Source organism: Ruditapes philippinarum, unplaced genomic scaffold (genome assembly GCF_026571515.1).
Source record: "Ruditapes philippinarum isolate M1 unplaced genomic scaffold, ASM2657151v2 ctg12033_1_1_1_1, whole genome shotgun sequence".
Taxonomy (NCBI): Eukaryota; Metazoa; Mollusca; class Bivalvia; order Venerida; family Veneridae; genus Ruditapes; species Ruditapes philippinarum.
This window is the reverse complement of record NW_026859074.1, coordinates 27,147-47,731: the sequence shown is the minus strand read 5'-3', so window position 1 is coordinate 47,731 and position 20,585 is coordinate 27,147. Positions and strand designations below refer to the sequence as shown.

At 31.1% G+C, this 20,585-nt stretch overlaps 1 protein-coding gene across 2 annotated transcripts; it reads left to right on the top strand.

Annotated features, from left to right (window-relative positions):
• Nucleotides 1-3,646: 3,646 nt before the first annotated feature.
• On the top strand, nt 3,647-17,163 carry LOC132755107 (uncharacterized). Of its 2 annotated transcripts, XM_060745901.1 has the most exons (9): nt 3,654-3,999; nt 5,508-5,810; nt 7,605-7,916; nt 8,511-8,816; nt 9,989-10,270; nt 10,742-10,882; nt 12,674-12,725; nt 13,634-13,814; nt 15,887-17,140. In XM_060745901.1, exons 1-9 carry the CDS (start codon nt 3,669-3,671, stop codon nt 16,082-16,084), a joined length of 2,106 nt encoding a protein of 701 aa, XP_060601884.1. In that variant the 5' UTR covers nt 3,654-3,668; the 3' UTR covers nt 16,085-17,140. The 2 variants fall into 2 exon arrangements, with proteins under 2 accessions (XP_060601885.1, XP_060601884.1); XM_060745902.1 differs by lacking the exon at nt 9,989-10,270 and having other exon boundaries at nt 3,647-3,999; nt 15,887-17,163.
• The last annotated feature ends 3,422 nt before the right edge of the window (nt 17,164-20,585 follow it).

Sequence of the window (20,585 nt, the reverse complement as noted above, 5' to 3'; positions counted from 1 at the left end):
GATTTTTACTGAGCTTACTGAGTTTATCTTACACAAGATCTGACTTTTAAAGTTAGTCCAAAATAACGAGGGAAATATCAGAACTTATAAGGCATCATCAGTTTATGATGTTCAATAAGTGGTTATATATTGTATGATATAATAATTGATGTGTTCAATTTATATAATGATCTTCATATATTTTTACATATTAATAAAGTATTTATTAAAAATAATTCCCTTCCAACTGCGTATATATGTTGGTGTTAGAAATTCAGCTCATTCGCCGAAACAAGAAACACTTACATCTTTAAGTGTTCTATTTGAGTTTAATTTACCTATAAGAAATTATAATGTCTTTGTTGTGCAAGCTATGCGACCATTTCTATATGACTTTGCATGGAAAACTAAGAACTACCATATGCAAGTTAACCAGTTTTACTTCGCCTTTTTAAAGATACTTCTTGTTATCATTTGTGTTTATTTTAATTGTCACGACATTATCAGCGATCGCAGGCTTGTTGTAATATAATGATAGCTGGAAGTTTTCCGTTTATAATAATATTTTAATGGACATAACACGATTTAACAATTAAATTACATTAAGAAAACTTTGTGTATTCCGGAAATCTTATGAACATCCTCCCTGATTGATCATTCAGTTTAATAATAATACATAAAGATATATGTAAAGCGGACATTATATATAAGTTCTCACTTCCCCTTTAAATCAATATTTCACATACATTGTTTAAATATAAATACATGTATATTTAGAATCTGTATTTAGTTGCTTTTTGCTTACAATGAATAGTAATACGTGTTTCCATTTCGGATTTTTTTCAGTCATTTTAGTAACATGTGTTGTCACAGGAACTGGTAGGTGTTTTGACTTTTTTTCATTATTTCAAATTTTGCCACTTATATGACAGTCTTGTTGATGTTGTTATTGTTGTTGTTGTTGTTGATCATGATGATGATGATGATGATGGAAATGATAACCTTACAATGAAATGAAATGATGATGATGATTTTAACGACTTTTATTTCTATGCGGCGATTTTGACAATGAGGATAATGATGTTGAAAATGATTTTGGTGGTAATATAATTATAATGAATGATTCTGACATTGTCATAGTGATTAGGGAGATTTTGGCAGTAACAACATTTATGATGATTGAGATGTTGACGGTGGCGATTTTAACGATGGTGATTGTGCTGGTTGTTGCTATTACGACGATGACGATAATAATAATTTTCAATTTGTCAATTTCCGTTTGAAGTTGAAAAAAAAACAATCTCGAAAGAAGTAAAAGCGAACTCATTGTAGTTATTAATTGATAGCTTCATATAAAAGACACTATCTTTCAGGCGTGGTGATAGACTGCTATGGTACAACGGTATATGACTACATCGGCCATCAGCAGACGACAAAGAACGGAACACCGTGCATAAGATGGGATTCTAAAGATAATGGGGATTACAAAGATGAACAATTCCGTGACGCTACAGTATCTGATGCCGCAAACTTTTGCCGTAATGTCACAAAGAATTATCTCTGGTGCTGGACGTCAAACAATAGCGATTGGGGCAAATGTGGAATTGAAAAATGTGGTAAATGAGTAAAATTTACTTTTAATAGAAAGCATTTCCGGTCCAGCATGTTTTACCTTTTAAGCACTTAGTGTCTGGGTTTTGTATTTTATATAAAATATTTTATACATGAACTTATACATGTAGCTATCAGTTTTGGTCATTTAATTTGAATTGAAAAACATATATTCCTTAAATTGTTTACATAATATAATTGTTAAATTATAATAGCTTTTTATATGATTTATTTGAAATCAATTATATATATAACCGAATATGGTAAAGCATTTGTAGAGAGAATTAAGAAGGCGGGGAACGTAAGACACGAATACGGAATTTGAAAATCGTTAGAAGTTGTTTTTACTCATATGTACGCGTTACTAAGTCATGTATATATATATAATTTTCTTTAAAGTTTATTTATTTATTTATATATATATATATAGATATATATACATATATATATAATTTTCTCCAAAGTTTATTTATACATGACTTAGTAACGCGTACATATGAGTAAAACAACTTCTGACGATTTTCAAATTCCGTATTCGTGTCTTACGTTCCCCGCCTTCTTAGTTCTATCTACAAATGCTTTGCCTTTTTCGGATTTTCCATACACCGGATTCCGGAAGTTTATTTTCAAGACAAAGTGTCCGTATGACACATTTTTATTTCATAATCATTACGAGTATTTATATCATTTATTTGATATTATGATAGTGTAGCTAAGATAACGTACTGTGTATAAATAAACTTTCAAAGATACCTCAAAATATTATTCCTCCATAGTTTTAAGTGTTTCTAAAACTTTATTGTGTTTTTGCTAGTTAAGGTTGCATGCCTCCAGACGAGCCAAAATATTTCAAAACAATATAACTTGAGAAAAACGTATTGAGATGTTAAGAAAAGTAAAATATTCAAGATAAAAGCAATAACGTCCAAGCTATATGCGATTTATGATCGATTTTATTGTAATTTTCACCATATATCTACCGCGTTACCTCGTTTTGGTAATTTAAATGAGTTGTTAGTGCTGATCGCACTGTGAAAATTTGTTTCTTTGTTCTCTTCACAAATATATTTCTTTTGCATACTTTTCCAAATTTTTATGATAATTAGCATAAATCTGGAGGCGTGCTGCTTTAAATGGTTATTATATAAAGTGTTTTCTCGACAAGCATTTATACACTACCTCATTTTACATGTATTTATGCCATTATATTTTTACTTATAGATGAAAACGGTCTAAGCAAATGTGGAAATCTAAAAATTGAGCAACCAGCTTTACTAGGAAGGAACGTAACGTTTACTTTTACCCCGGACTCACATGATCCAAATGCAATTCTCGAATGGCAGCGTTCCAATAAATGGAACCCATGGTATACTCGTCCTTTGACATACAAGTTCACACAGTATAATGAAAATGGAACATACTACATGGTCTTAACAGACAGTGAACTTAAACATGATGAGGTTCATTACCGTATACATTATTACAACGAAAGCATGCACTGTTGGATGGAAACGGGAAAACTTAAACTTAATGGTATGCCAATTGTTACTTCGCAATGCCAGCTTCATTTACTCAACACATCAGTAACAGGGAACTTTTGATTATTTTGGTCGTCTTATTTTACTTGGACATAAAATCTGTATAATACGGCTTTATTACTTCTATGTTTGAGGAACACAAACGCATGAGTAAAAACTGCGCATGCTCTAAAGTCTGCGAAATAAGTATACAGTATATATTTTATCGGAATAGGAAGTCACATTTATAAAGACAGAGGGTCTGCATCAATAAGATTTAAAATAATACGAAGCTACCGTGTCGAAACAGTTGTTCTTTTAAAACATTATCCGTACATCTTACAGAATCAATTTATAATCTAGCCTGATAATCAGATATAGACATTTTGATTCTGTTTCTTGACACTTAGAGCTATATATATGTTTTAAGATAAAATAATTAATATGGAGAATTATTCATGTTACAATGATACCTATATAATAGGGATTTGATGTTGATTATCTATATTTGTCAAGAGGAAAAAATCAAACTAGAATCACTTGTATTTTTTAAAAAGAAGCATGTGTCCTTTTTCAGATAACCCAACTAATCCATGTGGATTTGTTTACCTTAGAAATAAACGTGTATTTGAGGGCGAGAATGTATATTTAGAATATTATCCGTCTAAAGATGTAATGGAAAACCCTGATAATTTTGAGCGCCAGTGGGTTCGATCAAAAAACGGATCTACATCTGATATTAAGATTGGAAATGATACTTACATTGAAAATAATACAGAAAATGGGAAGTATACATTGACATTTTCCATTGACAACAGTAAAAGTGGAAATTACAGTGTAAATTGCGGCGGAGAAGCGGGATTTACAAATACTATTTCAGTGGTTGGACTAGGTAAATATAAAATTCGACATCCTTATAACAATATAATTAAAATTAATTAACGATGCTAATCGTGCTGAGTGAGCTGTTTTTATAAGGTAGAAAAATAATAATGTAGTTTTTATTTGTTTGGATCGTCAGACCAAACAAATAATGGTAGCGAAATTTCTGACTCTGATGCTGTTAATTGCAAATGCCAAAAGTAGTCCGCTTTTTTGCAGCGTTTACTTCCCTTTATATGTACACTAACGCCGAAAGAGAGATCACTGCTTAAAGATGGTCAAATGACAGGCGCATTAATTTTCAAACAAAATAATTCCCGAATGGTCGAAGATTTCTAATATTGTTTTATACTTTATAGATATACATGCCTATAGTAAGCTCCATGATAATTTACATCAGTGTTAAACAACAGTTAGCGTCGAAATAATAAGGGTTACAAACCCTAATTTCGAATAATATGATTTTCATCAGGCCGTTCACATATAACTTCACCGTGGCCGAGGGGTTTGCGCGCTCGCTTAGGAAGCGAGAGGTCTGGATATCAAATTCCTGTTAAGGCAACTCTTTGTTTTCAAATTGTTTCAGTCAAATAAACATTGAATTGAATATCAGTGTTGCAATTAGTCTTACAGCCAATTTACTACAATTAAAACGTTTGAAAGCATTGGTGGCACTATACAAAAATTGGTTTATAATCTCACAACCTTCACCTTTCGGACATTCTGAGACCCAAACATATTAATCGCCTTCTGTGCTTTGATTATATCTAATATGTACACCAGTGCATTATTATATTGCTGACGAGCTGATGGCTTTTTATAATAATTTAGAATCCACAACTACGTGACAATTTAGTTAACTCCATTGTAACTAAGAAACGAAGAATAAAGCTAATATGTGGACAAATCTTTGTTTTAAACCTTTATACACTTTTGATCTCACCAACGCGTTATAATTATATTTCATACCCTTGCCGCTTTTTCGACATCATAAAACGATAAAGACTTGAAGTCAGAGTTATGTTTTCTGTATTAATACTAAATATGGAAAATAACATTTTTACTTATCATTATTTTGTCCCTGTGTGTTGGGTTGGGGTTAGAGCGATAGTTGGGTACAGCGTGCACTTAGAGTCTTTTCCTTAGCATGCATCATGTATGCACACATCCGACCGGCAGAAAATCTGATAGTATATTGTGGAAGTTGCTGACATAATAACATCACGTTTTAGTCAAACACATTGTTGATACATGAGAAGGTAAAATTTTAAAGGTCATTTAAAGGCTATCTAATGTATTATTTGTGTTTTGTATCTTACTGTGTATCTCATATATTTTACGGATCACACTTGGTGCTTCCGCGCTACGTGATATTTTACCGTTACAATATCCACTAGAGTCCAAATCAATCTACTCACTTAAAAGATAACCCTATTACAATGTTAAATGGCACACAGTATACAAATTATTGGCTGTCAAATATATAAATGTATACAAGTGATATTTGTTATGTTTTAGTGCCACCAAGTGCCCCGGAATTTGTTGGTTTGCGGGACATTGATGATTGTAAGAAATGCATTGTTGGTTCTGACAAAGAGAACATTCAAGTCCAGTGCAACACTAGTGGCGGGACACCACCCCCACATGTAACAGCAACAGTAGGAGACCAATCATTCCAAGCATTGCAGTATAATGATACATCGTTTTATATAGCATTTATCACACTTGCTGACAGTTACCACAATATAACAATCACTTGTTCGGTAATGAATGACGCATTATCGTCACCACTTATCACTACTGCAAAAGTGTATGTTATAAGTAAGTTATGTTTTATCATTGACATTAACCAACATAATTACTTTGTTTTAATTTAAATAATTTGAATTATTTCAGTTATAGATATTTATGTTTAAACATGAAATTATAATAAGAAGAGAGCAGTGTTATAAAGACGTTGCAAAAAATAAAATTAGTTATGTAAAATTAATTTGTAGTATATATTGATAAGAACTATTGTTTAACCGATACATTATTTTGCGTTGATAGCCGACAAATGATCCAAAATGTACTAAAGTTTGAAGTTTAGATTGTAAAGAATAACATGCAATGTGATAAATATCTTACTTCCAACATCAATGTTTACATAATAGACAAAAGAAGTATATTTCGAAGAACATTATTCTGTGGAAAATCAGAAACATAAGCAGTGGCATTATGAAAATGACAACCCGTCCGAATATACATTTTATTAAATATCTTTAACGAAATCTCTTTAAAGATTTACATTTTCCTTTGCACAAGAATAAACATATTTTTTGGTGTTTTGTGAGTTCACCTTGCACTATTTGTCATTCAAATGCTTTGTAGTACTTTATACTTCGTAGTGGTGACATGGCCGAGTGTTTAACACAGAAGTTGTTGGTCAAGACCAGAATTATTTCAAAGCAACCTTAAAAACAATTATCTTGTAATGTTTCATAATCTAAGAAGGTTTCTTTACCAGTTACATGTACTACAATTAATTTTCTGGACTTACGGTGTATATAGTGATGAATAAATTAACACCAGCATAATATCTCTGGTCTCAAAATGGAACGTACTTACTTTAATCAACACAGAAAAAGATATCGTGATAAAACGACAGAAAACAAATTGTTTGAAACATACTTTTTATTTTGGAGTTGTGCTACATTATTCCTTTAGAAATAAGAAATTAAGTCATTACATTTCAAACATTTGATTTTTATGTCTTTTTGTATTTATTACGGAAGGCGATTTTGCATTATACATGTTATTTGTGATGCTTTGATGTATTGTCTTAATAAGCTACCTTAAAGAGCTAAATAAGGAGTTTATTATTATTACCAACATCATGTGGTACACAAATTTCGAAAACAAAAATTCGCAAAAACAAAATTCGAGTCCCGTCTGGTCAAACACTCCAAAAATTCCAAATCTCAACTGATATCCTAAGTTATTACATATCCGTGCCGCTTTTGCGACGCCGTTTTTGCTACTGCGTTAAAATGTATTGCAACACCGTGCATATATTTTGATGTGATGGCATTTAAATTATAAAAGTATTGTGTGAAGACGTTCTAAATGTTAGCGTTATACTATAAGCACATCAATAAAAAACCTTTTACTTGAAGAAGTTTTTATGGAGTAGCTATTCAGAGTTTATTGAACTCGTTTACTAAAATAATATAATGCTCCCCAAAGCTCATATGATAATTCTATTCAACTCGTTCAATAAATTCAGTATTACATTCATTTTTTTAGAATTGATTGAAATTTACTTTTTGTTCGTTATGCGAAGAAAACAAATATTTTGTTTACATTGCTTGTATTAAAACAGGGTTTATCTGTTGATGTTGAATGTTGAATTTTGTTTAAGCCAGTGCTAGCGAGCGTGGTTCGTAACATGCAATTAATAAAATAGACTCAGTTTAGTCAAGCCAGCAATATTTTCAGTTTTTTTGTGCTTGTTAGCACTATAAGGATTCTGACTTTCTGTATTTTATAACGATATCTATGTTTCTTCTTTATGTGCACACTCAGAATATCCATGGGATATAAATCTTACTCTAAAACTTTATATATTTTCTACAGAGCCTCCATCTGATGTTGTGTTATCAACACCAAATTACCTAAAAGAAGGGAGTCCCGTATATATCACTTGTCTGAGTCTAAACTCAAGACCTTTGCCTGATGTTTATTTCAACATTTCCGATATTAAAGTGCCGTCTACTGACGTAAATACGATAACTACTTTCAATAAGGCCACTTCATTATACAGAAGCTTTACCATCCTGACAAAATTTCGACGAGAATGGAACGGAGAGAAAATATTTTGTTGTAGTTATAATAAATGGTACAATACACCTAGATACTGTTCCGAAGCGAAACAAGTTAACTTTATGTGTAAGTGTTTTAATATTTAATTTAATAAATACTGAAGGAAAGCTTATTTTAATGTTTTAAAATCTAATCAAGATCTTCAGATAGAAAAAGGAATGACAACCTTTCAAAGTAAACGGATTGTTGATTATAAATTAGTACAGCGAACAAATCTGATAAATACATATGATAGAAGATTGGGTTTTGCCAGACGTTTGATTGGCTGAATGTAATGAACTAGATAGCTGGTTGACTGACTGGAACAATTCGATGTCAAACATTTTATCCAAACTTGTTTAAAGTATTGATATAGTTGCGCTTTCTTGATGCTTTGGTTGGACAAATTTAAACTTTGTTTTGAAATTTTTTTTCCATCCTTTGAATATGTGACGTGTTTGTAAATCCTCATGACCTTTGTAGAATATCTTTTAACATCATAAAACATACGTAATGGTATAACAAACTAAACAATGCATCGGATTGAAATACATATTAACACCAAACAGTGTATATAATCTGAGCACAATGCTTAGGTGTCACATAACACATAACATTATAATTAAATTTAGCGGCACAAACAATCAATTTATGACATATTTCTAATATGTTTTATTTCAGTTCCTCCATCTGACATCAAACTTGAAATCAAATTTGACTCTGTAGATCCACTTCGTATGTACGCTGTATGTACCCTGAACAATTCTAATCCGGTTTGCAGGGCTAATTTCACGGCAGCCGACGAAATCATCGGTTCAGAAAGGAACTCAAAGAACACGAGTCTCCCGCATGGTGCGTGGAAAACAGAGTATGTCGTTAATTTGAATGTCAGTAAAGAAGACAATGGTAAAGATGTTACATGTGCTGCCGACTGCGCAGACTTTCAGGACCTGGAACTTAGAGACACAAAAACAATTAAACTTCCATGTAAGCTAAAACCCAATAGTCAATACAAAAGTATATTTTACTAGATAGTTACTGACATTGTTTTTGGAAAGAGATAATTTTAAATATATATCATCCAATGACACTGGGTGTTTTAACTGTAATATAACCATTACGTTTTGATCTTGTATTTGTAATACACTGTCACGTGTAATGTTACAGGGGTTACAGGCTTTCCTAAATAATTTTTCCTTGAACAAGTTCAGGAAATTTTATATGGAAGAAATGTGAGATCCTTTATCATATATCAATATTTAATATTTCAACATATTAGAATGATTAAAAGTATTTCTTAAATATCACAAAGTAAGTCAAGCCATGTTTTAACATGAAAAGTTTAAAGGAATTACCAAATATCAAAACTATTTATCATATGATTAAATGATATATGTGATTTATAATTTAATTTAAGTTTTAGTGTGTCAAATCGGATCTGCACATTTGTTATTCATTTAGCAAACGCTTTACACTTTTTGTTTCATGTTTACATTTTTTATGTCAGACGGACGTTTAGTTTCAATCGAAAAAAGGTTTACAAGCCCATTTCGACATAACTACAAAACGAACGTTGTCTAAACAAACCTTCATTATCACAATATAAAGATATCCTTGTCTTTTAGAACATTTACGTATTTTGTATTTTTCTTTGTATCGAAAAACTGTCTGTTTACATGTTACTGTTTACATGTATTTCCTATGGTTTATATGTTCTTCTATTTTCATAAAAACATACATATTGTCAATTTCTGTTCTTAAATTAGCAAGCATTAATTACGTTTTACCTTTATCCATGTATTGAAGACTTGACTTCATTCAGTACATAATACATCTTATCGGCTGTAGTGATAAAGTGTAAAGTGACAGACTAAATATAATTCTTAGATATAATTAAAAAAACAACAACCAAAAACAAACAAATGAAAAAAGACCGACCATTGAAATAAAGACTGCAATATATCTTGATTGATATTAACTTTTTCTGGCGGAGAACCAATACGTGTTAAATTGTTAAATTTGATAGCAGTCCCGCCTCTAATATACCATGGATATCGCACACACGTATGCACGCACACACTCAACAGAAAACATATGACTTTGTTTCAATTTGCTTCTAATCTATTGTTACGAGATGATTTATTGAATGTAAATTTCAGACCGCCCCGTTATAAAGTTCAATATTTCTGGAGCAATGTTAGATATTACCAAAGGAGAACGAGCACATGTTAAATGTACAGCTGACAGCGTTCCCGTCTCTAATATATCCTGGATTGAGATGTCAGATAAAGAAAACAAAATAAAGAAGCAATGTGATTATGAAAAGGAATGTGTTTTAGACGTAAATGCAGATGTCATCTCGAAACAATACTTTGTGTGTGCGATAAGCTATTTGCAACTGAACGACAATAAAACTTTGATTGTTAACATTTATAAATCCAGTAAGCATGATCTTGTATGACGGTTTTGTTCTTTTCAGCTGCATAAGGATACAAATACACTATTGTTATTGTTTTATGTAACACTCGTATTACAAAGTTTAAATATTGATATATAGATGCTGTTGAAAGAAATTGGTATACATCGATCAAAATGTCGGTCAGTATGCCATTTGTTTTTTTGACGACTAACATGTCACTGAATTATACGTCGATCGGTATGTCAGTAGGTTTGTCCTCTTAACCTGCTTATATAATGAATTGGAGCAATAGGGAAGAATTGATATTCCTCATTCCAATCTTTTTTTAACATGTCATAAACATGTACATTGTATATTCAAATGATTAAACAAATGAAGATATTTCTATTACTTTAAGTAAAAGCACACAACTAAACCAGCCCTCATTTAAAAAGAATTAAGTAGTTCTCTTTATTAGTCGTCATTTATTGTAAATTTATTCTTATTGTTCCAGGGAACAAAAAACAAATGTCTCAAATGTCCAACAACGGAAATGGAACGCTTATTGGAATCATTGTCGGAATATGTTCAGCGTTGGTTGTAATAATTGTTGTCATGGTTATTGTCATCAGAAACAAACGAAACAATGAGCAAGGTAAGTTAGAATAAATTGTTGTAACAGTAGCATACGTTATAGTCTGAGATAAACCTTAAATGAAAATGAAAAACATTTTGCTCATTTCTGCAATAATAGATCTAGTTGATAATATAGTTGAGTCTAAAAGAATCATCAGTTTGGAGTTGCTATTCCTCGCAGAAATAACATTGTTGTGTGAAAGAAAGTAAATATATGTTACTTATTTCTATAAAAAAGTGAGAAGTATACAACATGGGAATTTAGAATGTTGTACATTTTACTACAAAATCATTGATGACTTTATGTTTTAAAAATGGTCTATGTCTGGGCCATTAAATGAACTTTTATTATATATTATGTTGCTTTCTTGTGCCATATTGCACAAAGTTGTTACATATTACAACTGATCACATTTTTTCTAAGGTCAATTTAGTTTAGATTTTGTACCTATTGTTTACTGAAAAAAGTATACATTTTAATTTGAGTCACTTATAGGTTAAGTTCACCATTATATACATTACTATTTGTCTGGGCCTTACATTATTATAATAACAATTGTCTATATGTCAAAAATATACCTGTTTAATTTTCATTCTATCATAGAACTAAACTTTGCAATAACATTAATGAAATTTTGTACAACATCTTATGATTTAGCAATAGAACACGGTCAATAAATGAACCTATACATGAGAAAATTTGTTTGAATTGCAATTTAAAAGCAGTTAAAAAAATCAATACTATTGTCTTTCTCATTGGTTCAAAGCTTAGACTAAGTAAAATATTTAAAAAAAAACAATGCATACGATACAAAAATTACCAGTTTTTAAAGTAACATTGTGGTCTTTTTTTCTTTCATTGAATAATTGAGCTGCATTGAAAATATATGTTTTCAAAGTTTATCTGCTAAAATAATGATTAGCCGACAGTTGATATTGGAAAATACTTTTGATAAACTATAAACATAAAGAGACAGCCCTAGTGTTTTATAAACTGAACGATACAGTTGAATTCTGATGGGTATTTATAAAAAATACCTTGGACCACGTGAGTTATTTATCGTAAATGAAAAGTAAATCATTAAATTGAAAGAAGTTATGGCATAATGAACACTTATTTCGTATTTCAACTGCTCGTTTTTTATATACCCTTGAATGGGCATAACGTCACTTAAAATGATTCTCACCAAAAACCTGTGCAAACGTTATGAACATTAATACATTATTCTAATTTGCTTAGCGACTTCATAACACATTTAATTTAATAATGCTCTTCAGATAATGTGATTGATAAATAATAAAATGTACAATGGTTAACGAAATCCATATCTTTCCATTGTAATTCATGTATTATTTACTATAAATGTGTTTGTCACGTTTAATGCAATAACTATAATGAAAGGGGGCGTCCGTGGCCGAGTGGTTAAGGTCGTTGATTTCAAACCACTTGCCCCTCCTCGCTGTGGGTTCGAATCCTGACAGGGACTTTGGATTCTTTCATGTGAGGAAGCTATCCAGCTAGCTTACGGAACGTCGGTGGTTCTGTTCAGGTACCCGTTCGTGCCTGTATTAATGCACGGAAGGGCACCTGAGGTCTTCACCCACCAGTAAAGCAGGAACGTCGCGATATGACCTATACTGTGTCGATGTGACGAAAAACCCAAAACAAACAAACACACTGTATATTGAATGGAAATGTATTATAATTAATTCAGAAGAATGCATAATCTGCTTTTACTGTTTTCATCATTCCCGACATTATAACATTTTTAAAATTGTAACTATATATGATTATAAAATTTCTTTCCAGCAAAACATAAAACACATCAGTCGAGTCAGAAAGGAAACAGTCTTCCTCAGCGGTATGTTGATCTTATTACATATACATTTTACCAACGAGTTACTCTTATTGTTGTCTTCAAAGTAGATAAAAAAGTACATTCACACAGTATTCAAAAGCTCTTGATATGAAGCAAAAAATTATTTTGGACCTATTTCTCAATTAGCAAATAGGCAAGAATTTCAATCTTTGTTCAATTAGCAATGATGCAAGTATTTCTGTCTATATGTCAACAACCAGCATTTAGGCACGTTTACAGCCTACAAACAATATTTAGCAATTGGAAAAGTATTTTAGTCTAGTCAATAATTAGCAATTATAAAAGGATTGCAGCCTCTGTTTCAATAACTAGCAATCAGACAAATAATTCAGCCTTTTAAAATGCTTCTTTTGTTTGATTTCTTTGATGGGGTTAACGTCACGCCAACACAATATAGGTCATAAGACGACGTACCAGCTTTTCCGGTGGAGGAAGACCTCAGGTGCCCTTCCATGAAATATTTCAGTCACGAATTGGCACCTGAGTAGAACCACCGACATTCCGTAAGCCAGCTGGATAGCTTCCTCACATGAAAGAATACGAAGTCTCTATCAGAATTCGAACCGACAGCAATGAGGGGCAAATTATTTGTAGTCAAAGACCTTAATCACTCGGATACAGACACCCTCTAAATAGTCAGCAATTAGACAAGCATTTAAGCCTGTATGCCAAAACGTAGCATTTAGACTAGTATTTCAGCTTCTATATCAATTCTTAGAAAATTGGCAAGTATTTCAGGCTATATATACTACTTAATTATTATATATACTACTTAATTATTAGCGAAATGTTTTGCCTGTCTGTATCTCAATACATGTACTTAGCAATAAGATGCAATCACTGTCATAACTTATCAAACATAAACATTATCATCGCATTTGAAAATTCAGAGAAAATGAGCATGCTGCGTCAGGAAAGGATGTCGCCTTTGCAGACGATTTGTGTGACGTTACATATTCTCAACCAATCAAGAAGAAAAAGGTTGCCGCAGTGTGTGATGAAACATATGCTGAAGTTGATAAAACAAGAAATAGAGACCATCAAGCTAAAGGCTCTGCTGCTGAGGGACAGGTATTACAATATATTCTTTTCCGGTTATAACATTCATAGCACTTATTTATCGGCATTTTTCTATTATCTATTACATTTTGGTATGATAGGTCGATTGAGTATCCCATAGCAACCATTTTTAATTGGATAGAGCAATGGTACTGGCGAAAAGTAACGACGTCAAGATGGCGTTTCGACTTTGACTACTTACAATGCAATACGCTTGTTTGGAACTCGCAACCAACGCGCATGAACCTTTGCTACCTTTAGCTGGTTTCTCCAAAATGGATGCTGCCATAACTAACGCCTACTTTTATACCATGTCATTTACAGTCAACCTAAGGCTCCCCGCGATTAGACCTTTTAGTGAGCGTTCATTATTCGTTTCCCTGTCGTATTTTAGAGATTCCTACCCTCCGAAAATCGTTTAACCACTTAAAATAGGAAATGTTTATAACTATATGAAAATCGATAAGCATCCTTCATCATTTTCATCTTCTCTGTTGGTGTTTTCCCTAGGTCCACACAAACCTTTATTAGTGCACGGTTCTCTTCCTGTGCCAGTTCCGCTATTGTTATCTTTTTCCGCGTAGCTTGAACTTATTAGCTATTTATTCTCAAGAACCTAACGGATGATGTTCAAAGTTGCAACGACGTTACATATGACGTCAACACATAAGAAAACACCGTTTGGTATAGTTTTGCGCCAATTTAAGGAGTCGACAGAGATATTAACACGACGCAGTGCAGTCAATAAATGGGCTGCTCCGGGACACAAATAAATATCAATATAAACCATATTACTCTTTTAATATTTAATTGCCTAATATGTATACAAAATTTAATTGGTTTAGGTCCAGTAGTTTTTAATTTATAACAAAAGTCCGCGTATTTTTTATCCACCCTCGTACAAAAACTTAAAGCAACTAGCATGAATTAATGTTTGTGAAATAACATTAATAAGCATAAAGTAAAAGGCATCATGTTTTGAAGCATGATGTAAATAAACATGAAATTAAAGTAACTGACATTAGTTCATTTTTTAAATATATAATGAAACTAGGCCCATATTACGCATGAAGCATTATAGAAATTTGCATTAATTCATTTTTTGAAGCATAATATAAGAACTATAAAGTAAAGGCATTAAATTGTGGGTTGAATTATGGTATAGTTAAAATTATTTAAAGTAAAATAAAAAAATACGTGCTTTGAAGGATGAATAAACATATAAACACAAATAAATGAAACATTAATAAATTAAATCTTTTTGCAGAAATGTCAAAACCTTTTTATTATGATATTCTATGCAAAAGTGCTAGTAGTATACTATTATACTTGTGTAATAGCTAGGATTTGAATAGCATCAAGAAGCTACACATTTTCTTCGAGATAAATTTTTCTTCACTTTCATACAAACACATTTATATTTGTGACCCGACAAGCCGACAGAATTTATAACTAAAGTTTACAAATCAATATTCCGAAAACTGAATATAAATATCATTTTTGATTTGTGCTCTTTTGACACTTTTATCTGTGCTACCAATATTGTTTCTCAAAATAAATGTTATGATGATACATTTTTATTTGCAAATATTTCGTAAATGACATGTAATATGCAGGTTTCGTAACCTCTGTTCCCCTTTCAAGATTCCATTTTGATTTAGATCAGCCCAGTGTTTTCTCGTATAGGGCACACACATTCTTTTACCTACTTTTTATGGAATGGCACTAACGTGTCACATTGAAGGTTCCATTATAACCGCCGGATGAACGCATCTGTGGATGTTTCAAAGTTATAAATGGTACAAATTAATGTTAAATGTTGAATGGTGCTTAAGTCGGTGCTAGGGTACGTGGGTGGTAGGTCACTGGTAGCTTGCATTTTCCAGTACCGTCCAGGCTCAACAAACCAAGCCAAGCCTGCAACATTTTCAATGTTGTCGTTTATGCGATTCTATTTGTCTCTATTTTAACAAAGGAATTATTTTTCAAAATATTTTTATGTTATTTATAATTATATTTAACTTCATGATGGCTGTCACTATAATAATAAATTACTTTGATCATTTTCTGAAAATAAAATTCAGCGCTCTGAAGATGGACAGCTTATGTATGTTGACCTCGAATTCAATGCAGATGGAAAGACGCCAAAAGAAGCTGTCGTCAAGCGGCGCGATTCACCTACTGAATATGTTGGTATAGATTTCGCCAAAACTGCAGCTTATATTGCTGAAGAGAATGATACGGAAGATACAGAAATGGACAGTATCTATGTAAATCAGTAATTAAAAATGGAAATATGTGTGATAGTTACTACTGTACTCACATACACTTGAATTCTTGACCCTATGCTTATCTGCCGTTGAATATTAAAAACTAATGTAGTTACTTTGTAAACTATCATTTATTAATAGGGTTTGTAAAATGAATTAAGCCATGAAGTAAACAGTGAACAGAAGATAATCAGAAAGGGAGCTAACAATAATCTATAATTTCTCAAAGTGTCCGAGACTGTCATATCTTATTAATGAAAATTTTGTCACTTTTTTATTCTTAATGTGATAACTACATGTACGTACGGTTTTTCCTAACCTTATGGGTAACTGTTACTTTCGTTGGACGGAAATCACTCACGAATATTTCAAAATTCTCGCAATCATGTTTATATTTTAAATCTTCTTGTTGAAGTTAAAAAACTAAACCTTAATTATTCACTTAAATCCTACAATTCTTGTAATTTTATGAAAGTGTATTTTTCGTTCTGTTGTCATGTACTTGTAACAACTAAATGAGAAGATAAAAGTAAAACAATATAATTATTTACTAATCTGAAAATGATATTAGTTATGATTGTTGATATTTTTTCTATTTATATTTGCTTTTTGTAATGTTGTTTTTTGTATAATTGTTTCTGTACATAATGTACTTTTCTGATTAATTTTCATATACAGTAAGTGTGATGTTGTTAATAATAAGAAAGTGCTATTACAACATGTTTATATATCATTTACGCCTATTCTGTCGATTTTAGTTATTATGCACAAGCCAGTTTCAACCACTCAATCCATCAGTGAAATATAGCGTTACATTCCATTGTGGAAATATACGTTATCATGATGACTGTAACCACAGTCACTTAGATTTGATGACCCTATCATTATCCGCCCCTGAACAATAAAACGAGATCAACTGTTTTTTGTTTTGTTTTCATTTTTGTGCTCTTAACAAGACAATAATTCATCAATTGTAAATTGATGTTGTTAGATTACCAATCCCTTTGATGTGACCATATCATGAAAAGAATGAAAACTACAAGTGTTCTAATATCAATGCATCTATGTATGCACGTTATATTTGTTCTTAGGTTTAACTTAGAATTTTGTATTCAAATTCCCAAAAGATTTAAACCCAAAAATTTTTAGTCTCCCGAAACCCAAATTTTTTTAAAAAAGTCCAGTAAAACTATAAAAAACACTTTGGGAAAAATTTTTTTATTTTAAGGGGCCGTATTTGGCAAAATTTTGAAACTTCTCCAAACAATTTTTTTAAATTTCGATATACAAGTAGACAATTTCGTAGTGAGGCTATTAAAGAATTGGGTATAAAAAGGGAAAGCTACCATGAATACATATCCCAGCCTTTGTGTTTTAGAATATGAATAAAATAACGTTTTAGATGCATTTATATTTGAACACTCCTCGTAAAATATGAAAAACAAAATCAACATGGAAGGGCATTCAATGAAACATAAAGAACTACATGTATATATATGAATATAACATATAAATAGTCATTAATCATACATCCTTTAAAAAGTTGATTACTTCAAAGGTTAGAGTTGGATTGGGAAATGAAGTTCAATCCATCCTAATGGCAAGTAATTAACCTCACAATAAGTATACTCCATATATATACCTCATAATTTATTCTCTTTATTCGAACTACTGGTACTTTAAATGTGGTTAAATCGACCAAATACAATAAATAGTCTCTCATGAGACTACGTTAATAGGTCAACCAAAATGCTAACTAGACTCTTAGCATCTTACGCCGTCATAAAATATAAATATAGAATTCATTAATGGCATGGCATAAAAAAGACAATTCGACTATTCCTTTAATACGCATAGAAAATTAGTTGTGTGTCATTTACCCCAATTGTTCAGATAGAACCTGCCCAAAACAGATCTGCGAGCTGGATTAAATCTGACTTTGAACGCACATCAAAAGAGAATGCCGACTAGATCTAAGTTGTATTGTCTTTAGGCTCTCAATGATGATCAACATCAATAATGGTATATAATCGCAATCCCCCAAATGATATCACTCCCTTCTGTATAGCTATGGGTTTACCCCCGTGAAATCTAGACTCCTACACTTTTTTTTCTTTCCAAGGCTTACCTCCTTATAATGTTTCATTGCATACACCTAACCAGTGGTAAAAAAAAGAAGTTTTTGTTACAATTTTATTTACCAAAGCGTTTGCGATAGCATAACAATCAAGTTAGTAATTTTAACGATCCCTTTCGTCAAATAACCTCAAAGTCTCTTTAGGTAATCGTTAGGTAATTGTTAACCAATCGTTTTATTAAGCAAGTCAATATCTGATGTTATCCGTCAATTATTGTTCATGAAACAATAATAATAAGTATGTATTGTTTACACTTTTATATCTGTTAGTAAACATAATTCTAGTGGACTTTAACTAGATATACTGCAATTAACTATGTCAACAACTCCAAGCTGATTGCATGTTAAGTTTCTTAGCGTATCACCCACTAAAAAGAGATAGTTATCTTGAATCATTCCTCGTATTTCAAAATACAAATACCTATACACTGAATTTCACTTTTACATGTTTTACGCAACACTTTTCAACATTAAAAAATCGTAATACAGACTTTATTTAGTAAAGCGTACAAGCAAATTCTTGCGAGTTAGGAAAGTTTAAAATTTATTAATTTTTTCTCCCCAACGAAATATAATATGTATTTAACTCCTCCTTTTTCCCAAAAATCTATTTACGCTTTATCTATTTTATCGATTATATTACTTAAAACTTCAATAATTTTCTCTGATTTTTTTTTCTGTTTAAAGATTATAATAATCTATGCGATCATAGTTTTAAATGATTTAATCGTTTTGAAAAAAGACGGTTTCATTAAATAAAACTGAAGTTACTAAAAATATGTAAATTCATTAAAAAAACAATAAGTTGTCAATGATACATATAAAAAAATCTAATAAAGAGAGGTAGTAAGAACACAGTTTCATATGCCCAAAAACATTATATTTAATTTGATTAGATATTTTGCATGAAGCATTGCCTTGTTGGCATCTGCACAAGTCACGTATTTGCCCTATCCCAGGGGTCACTAAAATATGAAAACTTAACTTATTTTCATGTATGCATTCTTATGGAAAGCTACAATGTCCAGATCTTAGTTATTTGTCATGTTTCATTACCTAGAAGAACTATGCAATAGTTACAAAATTCATTTCACTGATTTTATTTAGTACCCATGTCTTAAAAGTCTTTTCCTCCAGCCTACAACGTGCAGAGCATAGATATCTCAACACTATTGTAAAATAATGAACATAATATGGATGTCTGTGTGAGTATTGGTGTTATCGTAATTATAAAAGGAGGTAATAAAAATGAAAATTATTTATAAGAATAGTATTTTTATTTTTTGACTAAAATTTTCAGGCATTTTCCCATTTTTTTGTTTTTTGAATTTTGGTTTTTTTTAATAATTTTATTTTAAACGTTTCTCCCCTTTAATTGTTTCCATTTAAAAAACCAAAATTTTTTGTTCTTTTTTCATTTTTAAAAAATTTTTTATTATTACTTTTTGTTTTTAAAAATTTGGCTATGAACTTTGACATTTTTTTAACGTATGTGGCCCCCGAAAATTTGCATTTAATGTTTTTTAAAAAGGGTAAAATGGAAGTTTAAAATTAAAAAAAAAAATAACAAAAAAATAACATTAAAAACCCCTCCAAATTTAAGCAAAAAAATAAAAAATTTAAAACCTAAAACCTTCAAAGTTTACAAAAAAATTTTTCTTTGGCATGTATCAATTTTATTCTTAAATTTCTATTTAAGAGGTAAAATTTGAAACTTTCAATAAAAATTGTTCCGGACAATTGGGACTCAATGGAAACTTCCTCTGTAAATCAAGAATTGATTTTGATTTGATCTACTTTACATTTTAATAAATTAAAACAAATTTACATTCGGGTGTATATTCCCACGCCTATGCGGTGCTCTAGTTCTGTAAATGTTATATAGTTCAACTATCGTAGAGACAATAACACTATCGTAAATTGTAAAATGTCCACCATGTTCAAAAAAGAATTAGATTTTTTACAAAGTCACTGAAAATCTACATGCAGCACAAAATTGAAATTATAGCCATTTGTATTTTTAGATGCCGTTAACTAAATAGACATCATGTGGACCAGATGACAATCTGTTCGTATTTTTATTTAAAATAATTTTACATGCTCTCGATGGCGATTAGTATATACATATTGATATATATAAACGGTTCTTAAATTATAAGAAACGCATTTTCTCTAGCTGTTCCTTCATTAATAGATATATTGCAAAATAAACCAGGGCGATGTCAGGAGAAGAGGGATAAAAGAATATATTATGTTGTATACATGACATTCATTTATATAAACCATGTGTATCCAAAGCGTTTCTAATACGAATTTTCAAATTTCATTAAAAAAGATAGTTTGAAGCGAATCTTGAATAACAAGCTCGCAGTTTAT